This window comes from Oncorhynchus clarkii, chromosome 10, assembly GCF_045791955.1.
Source record: "Oncorhynchus clarkii lewisi isolate Uvic-CL-2024 chromosome 10, UVic_Ocla_1.0, whole genome shotgun sequence".
In the NCBI taxonomy this organism is placed as follows: Eukaryota; Metazoa; Chordata; class Actinopteri; order Salmoniformes; family Salmonidae; genus Oncorhynchus; species Oncorhynchus clarkii.
The window spans coordinates 13,768,923-13,786,630 of NC_092156.1; the positions used below are offsets into that span (position 1 = coordinate 13,768,923).

At 44.8% G+C, this 17,708-nt stretch overlaps 1 protein-coding gene across 1 annotated transcript in view; it reads left to right on the plus strand.

Annotated features, from left to right (window-relative positions):
- LOC139418035 (folliculin-interacting protein 1-like) overlaps positions 1–15,030 on the plus strand; it is a 46,937-nt gene extending 31,907 nt beyond the window's left edge. The window contains 10 exon segments of the mRNA XM_071167137.1: positions 1,200–1,285; positions 5,869–6,015; positions 6,545–6,714; positions 7,636–8,596; positions 9,009–9,495; positions 10,057–10,370; positions 10,516–10,681; positions 10,838–11,038; positions 12,279–12,394; positions 13,125–15,030. Coding sequence (XP_071023238.1) covers positions 1,200–1,285; positions 5,869–6,015; positions 6,545–6,714; positions 7,636–8,596; positions 9,009–9,495; positions 10,057–10,370; positions 10,516–10,681; positions 10,838–11,038; positions 12,279–12,394; positions 13,125–13,203 — 2,727 coding nt within the window. The 3' untranslated portion in view covers positions 13,204–15,030.
- Positions 15,031–17,708: the final 2,678 nt, after the last annotated feature.

A 17,708-nucleotide genomic window follows, 5' to 3' on the forward strand; every position in this document is an offset into this window, starting at 1 on the left:
ATCTGGGGAGAAGGGCCTTGGTCAGGGAGGTGACTAAGAGCTTGATAGTCACTCTGAAAAAGCTCCAGAGTTCCTCTGTGGAGAGGGGAGAACCTTCCAGAAGGACAAACATCGCTGCAGCACTCCACCAATCAGGCCTTTATGGTAGAGTGGCCAGGCGGAAGCCACTCCTCAGTAAAAGACACCTAAAACAAGATTCTCTGGTCTGATGAAACCAAGATTGAATTATTTGTCCTGAATGCCAAGTGTAACGTCTGGAGGAAACCTGGCACTATCCCTATGGTGAAGCATGGTGGTGGCAGAATCATGCTGTGGGGATATTTTTCAGCAGCAGGGACTGAGAAACTAGTCAGAATCGAGGGAAAGATGAATGGAGCAAAGTAAAGAGAGATCCTTGATGAAAACCTGCTCCGGAGCGCTCAGGACCTCAGACTGGCGCGAAGGTTCATCTTCCAACAGGACAACGACCCTAAGCACACAGCCAAGACAACGCAGGAGTGACTAAAGGACAAGTCTCTGAATGTCCTTGAGTGGCCCAGCCAGAGCCCGGACTTGAACCCAATCGAACATCTCTGCAGCAACGCTCCCCATCCAAGCTGACGGAGCTTGAACCTTCCAGAAGGATGACCAAGGATGAACCTTCCAGAAGGATGAGGATCTGCAGAGAAGAATGGGAGAAACTCCACAAATACTGGTGTGCTAAACTTGTAGCGTCATACCCAAGAAGACTCGAGACTAATCGCTGCCTAAGGTGCTTCAACCAAAGTACTGAGTAAATGGTGTGAATACTTATGTAAATGTGATATTTCAGCTTTTTATTTTTAATAACTGAACTACAATTTCTAAAAAAAAAAAACAGTTTTTGCTTTGTCATTATCGGGTATTGTATGTAGATCGATGAGGGGAAAAAAACAATATAATCAATTTTAGAATAAGGCTGTAACATAACAAAATGTGGAAAAGGTTAAGGGATCTGAATACTTTCCGAATGCACTGTATGTTGGCCTAAAATTGAAAAATAAAAACCATTGACTTCTGTTAGATCTGTCATGGGTCATGTTTACTGAAGGCTGTATGTATTTATGGGTCACAGTTATTGTACGTTAGTGTAGCCTGCCGCTCTTTTCTCCACTCTTCCCCTCCCTCTTTAATAACATGACATGGCATGCCTCTAACATGCCTATTTTCTCATAAAAAAGGCCATGAAAATGAGCCGGCGATCAGTTGATTCCAGTCAGAGGGCTCTGGCCTATAACCGCATGGTGGATGGCCTCAATGAATTCAGGTGAGTTACTGTCATGTGTTTACTGAGACCAAGGCAAACTGCACTGAGAATGTAGCAGAGGAAAATCCCTTAGCTTGTTACTTAGGAGCCCAGGGAGGGAGGGAGGGAGGGAGGGGGGTGGGGGTCAAGAGGTGGAGGCATGGTTTGTTGCAATAGGGACTCGGATAAAATATACAGTATCAGAGAGCAGTAGATCATCATCAGTAGGTCATTAATCCACACGTTAGTTTAATAGTGATAGGTTTGGTTTCTGAGCTTTAGGTATTATTAATAATTATTTATATTATTAATCATTAGGTATCATCAGGTATATTATTAATAATTATTTATATTATTAATCATTCGGTATCATCAGGTATATTATTAATCATTAGGTATCATCAGGTATATAAATTAATCATTAGGTATATTATAAATCATCAGGTATAATCAGGTATATTATTAATCTTTAGGTATATTAAATCATCAGGTATCATCAGGTATATTATTAATCATTAAGTATATTATAAATCATCAGGTATATTATAAATCATCAGGTATCATCAGGTATATTATTAATCATTAGGTATATTATTAATCATTAGGTATATTATTAATCCTTAGGTATATTATTAATCATTAGGTATATTATTAATCGGCAGGTATATTATTAATCAGCAGGTATATTATTAATCATTAGGTATATTATTCATCAGCAGGTATATTATTAATCAGCAGGTATATTATTAATCATTAGGTATATTATTCATCAGCAGGTATATTATTAATCATTAGGTATATTATTCATCGGCAGGTATATTATTCATCGGCAGGTATATTATTAATCATTAGGTATATTATTCATCATTATGTATATTATTCATCAGCAGGTATATTATTCATCATTAGGTATATTATTAATCAGCAGGTATATTATTCATCATTAGGTATATTATTAATCATTAGGTATATTATTCATCAGCAGGTATATTATTAATCATTAGGTATATTATTCATCGGCAGGTATATTATTCATCATTAGGTATATTATTAATCAGCAGGTATATTATTCATCATTAGGTATATTATTAATCATTAGGTATATTATTCATCAGCAGGTATATTATTAATCATTAGGTATATTATTAATCGGCAGGTATATTATTAATCATTAGGTATATTATTAATCATTAGGTATATTATTAATCGGCAGGTATATTATTAATCATTAGGTATATTATGAATCATTAGGTATATTATTAATCATTAGGTATATTATTAATCATTAGGTATATTATTCATCGGCAGGTATATTATTCATCAGCAGGTATATTATTAATCATTAGGTATATTATTCATCAGCAGGTATATTATTAATCATTAGGTATATTATTCATCAGCAGGTATATTATTAATCATTAGGTATATTATTCATCAGCAGATATATTATTCATCATTAGGTATATTATTAATCATTAGGTATATTATTCATCAGCAGGTATATTATTAATCATTAGGTATATTATTAATCGTTAGGTATATTATTCATCAGCAGGTATATTATTCATCATTAGGTATATTATTAATCGGCAGGTATATTATTCATCAGCAGGTATATTATTAATCATTAGGTATATTATTCATCAGCAGGTATATTATTCATCGTTAGGTATATTATTAATCATTAGGTATATTATTAATCAGCAGGTATATTATTAATCATTAGGTATATTATTCATCGGCAGGTATATTATTAATCATTAGTTGTATTATTAATCATCAGGTATAATAGACATGAGGGGTGCCTTAAGTAAGCTTGGGAGAGGCTGAGTACAGGGAAAAGGATCCCATGTAGCAGTACTGATAAGGGGAGGAACCGTTTAAGGCCCAGATCACCACCCATAGTGGGGTATGTATACTACCATGGGTGAAACCATGTTTTTGTCTGAATTCAGCTGTATTGGCCCTCTGGGAAGTATAAACTTGGTTAAGCTTTCATAGAGTAAAAAAACTCAACTGACACTGAGAATTAGAACCTAACAATAGTCAGTGGCGTAGATATCATCTGACCTTCCTAACTGGGTAGCGTCCACACAGGGTGTTTTCTCAGACCCAGCCAAAATAAGCACATTAATAATCTGCACTGTAAGCAGAGAGAGAGCACGCAGTCCCTACCGGTCCTGTCCACACTCACAAATGGTGATGAAGCGCCAGCTACACCCATGCTGCTCCCAGTGCATGCTGGGAACCCCACTGCTGCAGAGCCAGTGACGAGGGAGGGAAAGGAGAGACGTGTGGGGCGGCTTGTGTCTCTGCACCACTGGCCACATGCTCGGACTCTTTCTCCTAGCTGAAGGCTTCCCATTGCTGCAGTCATATGCCTGCTGGCGCGGTGCCACAGCAAACCGAGCCCCAGCTAAGGAAACACGATCTTTCTCACACAGTGTCCAGGCTACTAGAATAGTCAATTATAATGTCAGTGCCATCAGCAGGAAGGCCAATTTCACTGAGGAAAAATCTAATATTTAAAATATCTCACCTTCAGCGTCTAAATATACATCCACTGATGTATATTTGTTTTTGACTGTTAGGCCTCTTAGGTCATGGAACATGATGGTGCAAAACAGAAGATATGCCTTTTGATGTTGTTGACCTGTTTTCCCCTCAGAGTAGGATAGAAAACAGCAGTTGAATCAGACTATTATTTTAGGGACACTATGGTGCGTGCGTCTTAATGTTTCATTTTTTATCATGTGTTGGTCATTGTTAGTCATTAATGATGCATGCTGTGATAAAACAATTTCCCAAGTTGGTATTAATAAAGTAATACTCTACTCTCGACATGACACGGTCTGGCCTAACAAACACCCATAGCCACGGTCTGGCCTAACCAACGCCCATAGCCACGGTCTGGCCTAACAAACACCCATAGCCACGGTCTGGCCTAACAAACACCCATAGCCACGGTCTGGCCTAACAAACACCCATAGCCACGGTCTGGCCTAACAAACACCCATAGCCACGGTCTGGCCTAACAAACACCCATAGCCACGGTCTGGCCTAACAAACACCCATAGCCACGGTCTGGCCTAACCAACACCCATAGCCACGGTCTGGCCTAACCAACGCCCATAGCCACGGTCTGGCCTAACCAACGCCCATAGCCACGGTCTGGCCTAACCAACGCCCATAGCCACGGTCTGGCCTAACCAACGGCCATAGCCACGGTCTGGCCTAACCAACGCCCATAGCCACGGTCTGGCCTAACCAACGCCCATAGCCACGGTCTGGCCTAACCAACGCCCATAGCCACGGTCTGGCCTAACCAACGCCCATAGCCACGGTCTGGCCTAACCAACGCCCATAGCCACGGGAGGCACTGCATGTTACCTACATAGAAACACGCATTCTGCTGATTGGATATCTGTCAGGGTCGGGATGTGAAGAAAACGGGTGCGTTCGGTTCCACAGAGAGGTTAATTTAACGGAAATGGTAATGTACTGAACGACCAGTTGAAGAATGATGGTGTTCCAGAGGGAGATTGTATGGTGTGTGTGCTGCTTGAGTTTAGCCATTTTCTAAATGGTCACACCCATTGATCAGGCCACACCCACCAAACGGGGGCAAACCTACCACAAAGGCTGTTGAAGAATGGTGCGCACCGTTTTGGGGAAACGTGTCGTTTAGTACAAACAGTCAAACGTTGAATCGAAATGAACGTGCACCTGCTCAAGAGTCTCTTCATTTCTTGACTGACTTGATATGCTTTGCCCACACAATCGGTATAGAGGTCAGAGGGAATGACCTTAGATGCGGTCGGTTTTTAAATGTCCACTGGACTAGACATACCTTCACGTCCGTCGCTACCTTAAAGTTCAGCTGCTCAGACGGGCTGTAAGGATAGACCCTTAGCTGGCTTCCCCACGTCAGGGAAAGAAAGAACTGTCACAACCCATGCCACACCTGGGGCTTTTAATAGGTTACTACATACTAGGTACTGAGAAGTGTTGCTGGGATGAACTTTACCAAACGGTTCTGGAGTTAGGTGTTCGTTGAATTCTAACAGGATTCTAGTTAAGCCATTTCAGCATATTTCCCTGCGGTGTGTCAGAATTCAGTTAAAAGTCCGTTAAAAATTGTGTTGCCCAAAATGTTATGTTACCAACGCTACAGTTTTAACAGGAGGCACCTGTTCAGCCTGTCGGTCAGATAACTTGAGCCCTGGATTCAAGTGGGGTTTTTGGTGTTCATCTTTCAATTCTGTGAATTTTTGTCTGGGAAAGACCTTGTACAAATCATCAATCTCCTTACTACCTGTCATATCCTGTCTATAACCTATACACTACTTGTTTTCCTCAGTCATCAGCAAACATCTGGGCTCTAAAACTATAATTACGCCCTATAATTCCACACATTCCTCCATCCTCAGAGATTCCCTCAGCTCTGTGTAAAGCTCTGGACGGCTGCCCGCTGTGGAATTTCCAGACGCTGAATTGCCTCAGAGAGAGGGTCTCCCTTGTAAGCAGGGCCTGGACTGAGAACTGTGGCCCTCTTGTTCACCCCGAGACAATGATGGCTTGTGTTTCTCCCTCCCTCTCTCCAGGACGACCATCGTCAACCTTTACACCATGCCCCGTGTGGCCGAGCCCGTTTGGCTCACCATGATGTCTGGAGCCCCCGAGAAGAACCAGCTCTGTGGACATTTCATGAGGGAGCTCGCCCTACTCATGGAGCAGGCCTCAAAGAACCAGTTGAGTGCTCCTGTCTGTCTCTGTATGCCTGTCTGTGTGTTACTGTGTGTGTGCGCAATATTTTTTTGTTTGTTGCTGCATTCAATAGTGAATGAGCTGCAAAGTCCGAAATCCCTGCCAATCTTTAGCTTGTTATGTTGATGTTACAAAACCAAGCTGAATCATTTGTCAATGTATCAATTGGTAGCAAGACATCCATAGAACTTCTCCGATGTTCCACTCACTGCATTAGTATGCAGTAGTCTACGACGGTCTGCCTCATGATTTAGACTGACCAGTGACCACTGTGTCGTATCTCTGAATGATCACGAGATAGAGAATAGGGAAGTAGCAGAACACGAGGCTGCGGTGGTGGAGATAAAGAAAAACGTGTCAAACAGAGAGTGAAAGACATTAGAGGTCTGTATCCCAAATGGCACCTCAATCCCCCCCCGGTCAAAAGTAGTGTACTTCATAGGGAATAGGGTGCCATTTGGGGTACAGACAGTCTGTGCCTAACCCAACTGCTCTCTCTTCCTCATCTCCCAGGTTCCTCCCTGCCCTCCTCACAGCCATTCTCACCAACCACCTGGCCTGGGTGCCCACTGTCATGCCCAACGGACAGCCGCCGATCAAGATCTTCCTGGAGAAACACTCTTCTCAGAGCGTGGATAGGCTGGCCAAGAGCCACCCCTACAACCCACTGTGGGCCCAGCTCGGTAAGAACAGACTACAGGCCAGGACTCTGGTTGAAAACCTCTTCAGTCTTATGTGATAGTGCTTCCACGCACATGTGGGATGGGGATTAAGCTAGCCAGAGGTTAGTCCTTTTCAGACCAGGCTAGTAGAAAATGTGCCAAACTAGCTCCACAGTCCTGTGAAATTGGGTCTTTTCAAATAGCCCAAGGCACCGATTTATTTTTTACCCAAGCTATTAAAAATCGAGGCCTACTAGCACGGCTGGCCAGTGCTCAAAATCCTTAAATTACATTCCAACATGGTTGCATGTTTGTTATTATAGCTTTTTCAAGCTGTCAGGTGGTATAAAACTCATCATCACTCCAAGTTATATAATATCTCTCCATCACTAATCAGTTCATGGTAAATAATATATCTGTATCATTGACTATTAAAAGATGCTCCTATACTTAGCAATAACTAGCTGTAAATGGGGCGGCAGGTAGCCTAGTGGTTAGAGCGTTGGGCCAGTAACCGGGAAAGGTTGCTGGATCGAGTCCCCGAGCTGACATGGTAAAAATCTGTCGTTCTTTCCCTGAACAAGGCAGTTAACCCACTGTTCCCTGGTAGGCCGTCATTGTAAATAAGAATTTGTTCTTAACTGACTTGCCTAGTTAAATCAAGGTAAAAATATATATATAAAAAAATACTAGGTAGTGGGCTTCATTTTAGCACAGGCACAGTTTGGAACTGTTACAACTCCACATAGTGGCTGAACAGGAGAAATGCAGCACTGAGCAGTGATACAGATGGAGATTTCCTTCACTCTCCCAAATGTTAAAGGGAAAAAAATAAGTTCTACACATTTGACCCCATTTTCATATTCAAAATGTGGCTTTACTTATGCAACAAAGTGAAAATAAGAAACGTGTTGTTAACTGTGGTGTTTGTTTTGTGACTAGGTGACTTGTACGGGGCCATCGGCTCCCCGGTGCGTCTGTCCAGGACAGTAGTGGTGGGGCGGAGACGGGAGCTAGTCCAGCGACTCCTCTATGTGCTCACCTACTTCATCCGCTGCTCTGAGCTGCTGGAGACCCACATGCTGGACAGCACTGAGGACGAGGCCATCGTCATCCCAGGCTCTCTCATCACCACCTCGCTGCAGCGTGGGGAGGTGGAGGAGTCAGACTATGTGCTGGTCACTGTGCACAAGCCCAGCGGAGACTACCTCAGCCAGGGTCCCGAGCCCCAAGAGGACAGCAGCTACCCCTCACACAGCAACAACAGCTTGCAGTGCAGCACCTACACTGAGGCTGGCCCTAAAGAGGGGGGCAGTAGTAACAACAGCCAGGGCTCCAAGAGCAGTGTCCTGCAGGCCCAGGCCCACTCCAGCCACAACACTAACGCTGTGCCCATCATCCACATGGAGGATGTTAGTGAGCCCACGCAGCTCAAGGAGTCACCAACTGCCTTTCTGGAGGCCAAGCTGGAAACAGTGGTGCGTGTGGGCTCCGCCTCCCCCAGGGAGAAGGTCTGTGTGCTGCTGGAGACGAAGCCTGAGACCGAGTTAGAGGTCAAGGCCAGTGAGAAGGAGGGGGTGGGGAGTCTGCCCATCAAGGTGTTCCACTCTTCTGGGAAACCACTGGAGAAGAAGCCCCCTGACAAGACCGTACCTGTACCTGTACCCGGACCCTTTCTGTCAAAACACCAGGAGGAGCCGGCCACCAAAGTGCTGTTTCTCATCGGCGACCCCCAGTCTCCGGGATCAGACACAGAGAGCAGGAGGAGGAAGCTTGAGGAGGACATTAAGAAGCACAAGAAATGCATCAAAGAGAAACAGAGGCAGCAACCGCAACTACAACAACAACCACAACAGCAACTGCAACAACAACAGCAGCAACCGCTACTACAACAACAACAGCAACCGCAGCAACAACAGCAACCGCAACCGCAGCAACAACAGCAACCACAGCAACTGCAGCAACAACAACAGCAACCGCAACAACAGCAACCGCAACAACAGCAACTACAACAACAGCAACCGCAGCAACAACAACAGCAACCGCAGCAACAACAACAGCAACCGCAGCAACAACAACAGCAACCGCAGCAACAGCAACCGCAGCAACAACAACAGCAACCGCAGCAACAACAACAGCAACCGCAACAACAGCAACCGCAAACAACAACAGCAACCGCAACTACAACAACAACAACCGCAACTACAACAACAGCAACCGCAACTACAACAACAGCAACCGCAACAACAGCAACCGCAACAACAGCAACCGCAACAACAGCAACCACAACAACAGCAACCGCAACTGCAGCAACTGCAACAACTGCAACTGCAACAACCGCAACTACAGCAACCGCAACCACTACAACAGCAACAGCAACCGCAACCACTACAACAACAGCAGCAGAGTGGATGCGGTGACGGCGGTGATCAGAGGGTGAAGTCTACTACCAGCATATCACCCGACCAAACCAAGACCAATGCTGGCGGAAAGAAGACTCTGATGCGTGTCTTCAGCAAGATGCCCCAGTGGAACCCTGTCAGCGAGGAGTGCTCAGAGCTGTTCGACGAGTACTTCAGTGATGACAGCCTTGTAGAGACCAGGACTATAGACGATGTGGCGAAATGCCTGGACTTGTCAAACGGCACGGACAAAACCCAGAAAGAGCTTCTGGACCCTTCGGGAGTCCAGAGTAGCAGTTGCTGTAAGGGACATGGGGATCAGGGACACAGGGCTGGTGGGTGTGGGACCGGGGGCTGACGTCCAGGCCAGGTGTGGGGGGGAGGCTGACGTCCAGGCCAGGTGTGGGTGGGGGGCTGACGTCCAGGCCAGGTGTGGGGGGGAGGCTGACGTCCAGGCCAGGTGTGGGGGGGAGGCTGACGTCCAGGCCAGGTGTGGGGGGGAGGCTGACGTCAAGACCAGGTGTGGGGGGGAGGCTGACGTCCAGGCCAGGTGTGGGGCTGACGTCAAGACCAGGTGTGGGGGGGAGGCTGACGTCCAGACCCGGTGTACCAGGCCAGGTGTGGGGCGGAGGCTGACGTCCAGGCCAGGTGTGGGGCGGAGGCTGACGTCCAGGCCAGGTGTGGGGCGGAGGCTGACGTCCAGGCCAGGTGTGGGGGGGAGGCTGATGTTAAGACCAGGTGTGGGGGGGAGGCTGACGTTAAGACCAGGTGTGGGGGGGAGGCTGACGTCCAGGCCAGGTGTGGGGGGGAGGCTGATGTTAAGACCAGGTGTGGGGGGGAGGCTGACGTTAAGACCAGGTGTGGGGGGGAGGCTGACGTCCAGACCCGGTGTACGGGAGAGGCTGACGTCCAGGCCAGGTGTGGGGCGGAGGCTGACGTCCAGGCCAGGTGTGGGGCGGAGGCTGACGTCCAGGCCAGGTGTAGGTGTGGCTCTACAGACACATCAGAGGCACGCTCCTGTAGAAGTTGTTCTGCTGAGCAGAACATGTGCATCCTGATTTCAGTAACCGTCCCCAAAGGGGCCCAACAAAAGAAGGGGGCCCCGCTTAATGACTGTGAGATCCCTCGGAACGAGAGTTCGGACAGTGCGCTTGGGGACAGCGAGAGCGAAGATGCAGGGCAGGACGTCCACAGGCAGAGTGATAGCGACACCTACTACAAAGATGATCAGGAGCCAGATGAGTGGCAGGAGGAGGTGGAGGTCCCCTTCCCTGGGTGAGATACACACTGCTAGTGATGTCAACATTATAAACGTGTTGGCCTTCATATTAGGTTTTCAAGACACATATCAACTTCTATGTGAGTTGCATTTCTGGGTTACAATATGTTCTGATGTCTATGCCATGTTTTAAATCAACAGGTCAAAGTTGGTGGAGCATTTCTCCAAACCGAGCATTGCCAACTTTGGGAGGTCACTGTTTGGAGGGTACTGCACAACCTATGTGCCAGACTTTGTTCTGCAGGGGATGCCCAACGATGACAAACTCAGGCAGGGCCTCATGTCAGAATTAGCCCACGCTGTACAGGTAAGAGACTGCTTTATACCTGAAGCACTGAAGTTTGTGTTTAAACTGGATTATGAGTCTTTATGCTTGCTTGAGGCTCATAAGGCATCAACAGGAGTGCACCGCTGTATCTGGTCTGCATCTGTCGGAGCACAAAGTTCTCTCTTCTTTTCGCAGCATCCAGTGTTGGATGAGCCCATTGCAGAGGCGGTCTGCATTATCGCAGACACTGATAAGTGGACGGTGCAGGTAGCCAGCAGCCAGAGACGAGCCACGGACAACAACAAACTGGGGAAGGAGGTCCTGGTGTCCAGCCTCGTGTCCAGCCTGCTCCAGTCCACCCACCTGCTTTACAAGATGAACCTCTCCCCCAACTTTGTAAGTCCATACAAATAACAAATAACTATGCAGTTATTAGCACTGTAAAAAAAAAAATCCCTACTCAGTAACACGTTAACACGAGGCCAATCAGTAACACGAGGCCAATCAGTAACACGAGGCCAATCAGTAACACGAGGCCAATCAGTAACACGAGGCCAATCAGTAACACGAGGCCAATCAGTAACACGAGGCCAATCAGTAACACGAGGCCAATCAGTAACACGAGGCCAATCAGTAACACGAGGCCAATCAGTAACACGGGGCCAATCAGTAACACGGGGCCAATCAGTAACACGGGGCCAATCAGTAACACGGGGCCAATCAGTAACACGAGGCCAATCAGTAACACGAGGCCAATCAGTAACACGAGGCCAATCAGTAACACGAGGCCAATCAGTAACACGAGGCCAATCAGTAACACGAGGCCAATCAGTAACACGAGGCCAATCAGTAACACGAGGCCAATCAGTAACACGAGGCCAATCAGTAACACGAGGCCAATCAGTAACACGAGGCCAATCAGTAACACGAGGCCAATCAGTAACACGGGGCCAATCAGTAACACGGGGCCAATCAGTAACACGAGGCCAATCAGTAACACGAGGCCAATCAGTAACACGAGGCCAATCAGTAACACAAGGCTAATCGCTAATCAGTAACACGAGGCTAATCAGTAACACGAGGCCAATCAGTAACACAGGGCCAATCAGTAACACGGGGCCAATCAGTAACACGGGGCCAATCAGTAACACGGGGCCAATCAGTAACACGGGGCCAATCAGTAACACGGGGCCAATCAGTAACACGAGGCCAATCAGGGGGCCAATCAGTAACACGGGGCCAATCAGGGGGCCAATCAGTAACACGAGGCCAATCAGTAACACGAGGCCAATCAGTAACACGAGGCCAATCGGTAACACGAGGCCAATCAGTAACACGAGGCCAATCAGTAACACGAGGCCAATCAGTAACACGAGGCCAATCAGTAACACGAGGCCAATCGGTAACACGAGGCCAATCAGTAACACGAGGCCAATCAGTAACACGAGGCCAATCAGTAACACGAGGCCAATCAGTAACACAAGGCTAATCGCTAATCAGTAACACAAGGCTAATCAGTAACACAAGGCTAATCAGTAACACAAGGCTAATCAGTAACACAAGGCTAATCGCTAATCAGTAACACAAGGCTAATCAGTAATACAGTTGTAATTGAGTTTGACATCCCTTTCCACAGTGCATAATGCACCTTGAGGACAGACTCCAGGAGATCTACTTCAAAAGTAAAATGCTGGCAGAGTACCTGAAGGGACAGACTAGAGTGCACGTCAAGGAGCTGGGGATGGTCCTGGGGTGAGCACCTAAACCGTTTTTATACATTGGCTCTGTGTCCAAAAATACACCTATTCCCTATATAGTGCACTACTTTTGACCAGAACCCTATGGGAATAGGGTCCCGTTTTTTGTCAGATATCAGTATTGTGATCCATATTGTCTTTCTGTTCTTAAAAGGCCCAATGCAGTTGTTTTTATCTCATTATCAAATCATTTCTGGGTAACAATTAAGTACCTTACAGTGATTGTTTTAAATTAAAATTGTCAAAAATAGCTTCTTAGCAAAAGCAATTTCTCAAGAATTTTGCGAGGACTGCCAGGGCGTAGTTATTACAGAGAGGTTTGGAACTCTCTTTCTTATTGGTCTATTAACTTATTTACCACTTAGTGATGTCACCAGGCAAGCCAAAACTACATCCCACCAAAATATGCTGAAATTTCAGGCTCTATTTTTTCAAACAGCTCTTACACTAAAAGGACATTATCATCATTTTCACAATTTGACAGTATTACTCCAACCTCAAGCGTAACTCAATATTAGGAAGGGGACCTTAATGTTGTGTACACTCAGTTTACATACAAAACACAGGGAAATCAAGTTTGACTGCACTGGGCCTTTAAAAAACTACACTGTGTTATTTACATCTCATTAACAATCACAGTAACTGAATTAGGAGAATAAACCCTTGGCTTGTTGTTCTGTTCTTCACCTATGTACAATATTCTAAGCATGGCTCTTATCATTCAGTATTGAGTCCAGTGACCTACCCCTGCTGGCCGCGGTGGCAAGCACTCACTCTCCCTACGTGGCCCAAATACTGCTATAATAGATGGAACCAAAGCCAGAGGTGGTGGGTGACTGTGGACTGGAGCAGCCTGATACTGTGCTTCACCCTGGCCCAACACGTCGGCTTGACCCTGTTCACCGATGCCCTGCTGATGCTCTGAGAGGGCCGGTGCAGTGCAGAGTCTCCTGGACAAGGTGTGCATCCCAAATTGCATACTATTCAGAAGTTGTACACTATGTATGGAATAGGGTATCATTTGAGATGCAGAAGGGCCTCATGGATGGATCTGAGACCTCAGCTACTGTTGCTGCCACTGGGCAAACAGCCATACTGGGCATACAGACATACTGCCACAAGGGGACAGCCGAGTCCATGGTCTCCTCTGCTAGTAAGAGACGAAGCTCTGTTGGCCCACTCCAGGCCAGAGAGGCATGCTGCTGCTGTGGCCAATTCTCCTCTTTTTCAGTGTTTTTCCCCCTCCTCTGCATCAACATTATTTAACCCGGTTAAAGGACAAGAAGGCCAAATAATTATTCTGTTGAGTATAAATAATAATCAAGATATCAATTCTAAAATATATATTTTTTATATCTACTACTTTCCCGTACAATCTTTTACCCGTTTAACCAGGAAGCACAGGTGATAGATAGGATTAGTTTTTTTGTTACTTGTAGTGAATATGATCAAATTCACTTTTATTTCAATTATGTTTCTGTGTTCTTCATGTATTTGTTTACAAGTGTACTTGACCTGAAATGTCTCCCTCAATGATCCATAATTCATTGGATTTCATTTGAAAATGAACTACACTAATTATATAAACATAGGCCTGGAAGTCACATCTGGGTAATTTTATACACATTCATTGTAATTCTTAACTGCAGTGTAGCTTTAACATTCTTGATCACAGGTACAGCACTACCTCAGATATTTTGTGGCCGATTGACGCTACACGCTTTTTATAGTTGCCGACTAGATAAGCCTGAGAGAATTATTTGTATTTTTAAATCAGTGGAATGTTCAACTAAAACTGCGAACCCAATGCTGAACTCTTTTTTGAAAAAGGGATGTTAATAATTACATATTTGAAAATGGGGAAAACCTTTGTAATTATTTTTGGAATACAACAAGAGCTCATTTCTACTGCTGTATGTTGAGAAAAATAAACAAAAAATGATCTACATATATTTTCAAACGGAAATATGTTCACAAGTTTAAAACATTTGTATCGCTTTGACACCATCATACCATGTTTACGGCTGTATTGCATGCTACAAAGGGAGAGTTTGTGGAATATCTGTTAGCAATACGTTTATCAGTTCCTTAAACTATACTCAATGTTTATGGCAAAACCAATAATTTTAAAAATAATTGCTGCATTGATTTTACAAAAGCAAGATGCAAAACCACAAATCTAAACCACAGATTTGTTTTTATTTTTTTAATAAATATTTTTACCAACCATGAAATTCATGTGTTGCATTTCATTTGGAAGTACTTTGTCTGGAGAGTGTGCCATGTTATGGTTTCTTAATGAAACATGTGGCATGAAAGGATCAGGGGCTTCTGAAGAATTTATTTTGCTGGTTGAAATTATTTTTACATGCTTATCATGTAAGATGCTAGGTCCTTCAGGATATGTTCTTATTGCATTTTGTAAAGCTCCTGATTATTTCTATGAGGTATGTCTACTTTTATCTTTATACATGAATATGAATAAATGATTTAGTATGGTGTGTAACAGTTAATGTAAATAGTTTATTTCCATTTATTTGTACATACTGTCTTTGAATATGAATAGTTTCTAAAATGATCCTTTCCCAATTTTAAGGGAATGTTGTGCAATAAAGATGCCAATGTTGTTGATACAAGTGTCTCATTACATACTTTCAGTAGTAATGTTTCAGTCCAAATTCATGTTTAATTTTAGTAAGAATGATGCCAATTAAAAGGGAAATGTACAGTATGTAACTGCATTACCTTTTCACATAGGCAAGTGCCTTGGGTGTTTTTTTTTAATAGCCTTGTCTATAAAGAGCTTTTAATATCATGGGTTAACTTAACATTTTTGTTATATTGAGCGGTTTTCAACATGCTCAAAATAACTCTAAACAATGAAGGTTAGCGGTTTCACTCACTGTCTCTCTTGCCTGTGAAACAGCTCCGTCCCTCTCCTCACCCCTGCCTGGGCTTGAACCAGGGACCATCTGCATACATCGACAACAGCCACCCTCGAAGCATCGTTACCCATCTCGCCACAAAAGCCGTGGCCATTTCAGAGCAAGGGGAACAACTACTTCAAGGTCTCAGAGCGAGTGATGTCACCGATTGAAACGCTTTTAGCGCGCACCACCGCTAACTAGCTAGTCGTTTCACATCCGTTACACTCACCCCCCTTTTGACCTCCTTTACGCAGCAACCAGTGATCCGGGTCACGACACAACTTGTTTTGTTTATTTGCACCACCAAGATTTACATGCTAAAATGGCCACTGGTCTGTTACTTGAACTCTGTGAAGCATATATTTGGGCTGCAGTTTCTGAGGCTGGTAACTCTAACTTATCCTCTGCAGCAGAAGTAACTCTGGGTCTTCCTTTCCTGTGGCGGTCCCCACAGAGGCAATTTCATCATATTGCTTGATGGTTTTTGTAACTGTAACTTTCAAAGTTCTTGAACTTTTCTGGATAGACTGACCTTCATATCTGGACTGTCCTTTCTCTTTGCTTATTTGAGCTCTCTCTCTCTCTCTCTCTCTCTCTCTCTCTCTCTCTCTATATATATATATATATATATATATATATATATATATATATATATATATATATATATATATATATATATATATTGCTCAAAAAAATAAAGGGAACACTTAAACAACACAATGTAACTCCAAGTCAATCACACTTCTGTGAAATCAAACTGTCCACTTAGGAAGCATCACTGATTGACAATGAATTTCACATGCTGTTGTGCAAATGGAATAGACAACAGGTGGAAATTATAGGCAATTAGCAAGACACCCCCAATAAAGGAATGGTTCTGCAGGTGGGGACTGTTTTGGTCACTTTTGAATGCTGGCGGTGCTTTCACTCTAGTGGTAGCATGAGACGGAGTCTACAACCCACACAAGTGGCTCAGGTAGTGCAGCTCATCCAGGATGGAACATCAATGCGAGCTGTGGTAAGAAGGTTTGCTGTGTGTCAGCGTAGTGTCCAGAGCATGGAGGCACTACCAGGAGACAGGCCAGTACATCAGGAGATGTGGAGGAGGCCGTAGGAGGGCAACAACCCAGCAGCAGGACCGCTACCTCCGCCTTTGTGCAAGGAGGAGCAGGAGGAGCACTGCCAGAGCCCTGCAAAATGACCTCCAGCAGTCCACAAATGTGCATGTGTCTGCTCAATTGGTCAGAAACAGACTCCATGAGGGTGGTATGAGGGCCCGACGTCCACAGGTGGGGGTTGTGCTTACAGCCCAACACCGTGCAGGACGTTTGGCATTTGCCAGAGAACACCAATATTGGCAAATTCGCCACTGGCGCCCTGTGCTCTTCACAGATGAAAGCAGGTTCACACTGAGCACATGTGACAGACGTGACAGAGTCTGGAGACGACGTGGAGAACGTTCTGCTGCCTGCAACATCGCTGGAGTGTGTCAGCAGTTCCTGCAAGAGGAAGGCATTGATGCTATGGACTGGCCCGCCCGTTCCCCAGACTTGAATCCATTTGAGCACATCTGGGACATGTCTCGCTCCATGCTTTAGTCCAGGTCTGGGAGGAGACCATCCGCCACCTCATCAGGAGCATGCCCAGGCGTTGTAGGGAGGTCATACAGGCCACACACACTACTGAGCCTAATTTTGACTTATTTTAAGGACATTACATCAAAGTTGGATCAGCCTGTAGTGTGGTTTTCCACTTTAATTTTGAGTGTGACTCCCAAATCCAGACCTCCATGGGTTGATAAATTTGATTTCCATTGATAATTTTTGCGTGATTTTTGTTGTCAGCACATTCAACTATGTAAAGAAAAAAGTATTTAATAAGAATATTTCATTCATTCAGATCTAGGATGTGTTATTTTAGTGTTCCCCGTTATTTTTTTGAGCAGTGTATATACAGTATATCACATAAGTGAGTACACCTCTCACATTTTTGTAAATATTTGAGTATATCTTTTCATGTGACAACACTGAAGAAATGACACTTTGCTACAATGTAAAGTAGTGAGTGTACAGCTTGTATAACAGTGTAAATTTGCTGTCCCCTCAAAGTAACTCAACACACAGCCATTAATGTCTAAACCGCTGGCAACAAGAGTACGTACACCCCTAAGTGAAAATGTCCAAATTGGGCCCAAAGTGTCAATATTTTGTGTGGCCACCATCATTTTCCAGCACTGCCTTAACCCTCTTGGGCCCAATTAGCCATTTTCCCTCCCCGGTGTCATGTGACTCGTTAGTGGTACAAGGTCTCAGGTGTGAATGTTGAGCAGGTGTGTTAAATTTGGTGTCATCGCTCTCAGTTCAACATGGCACCTCATGGCAA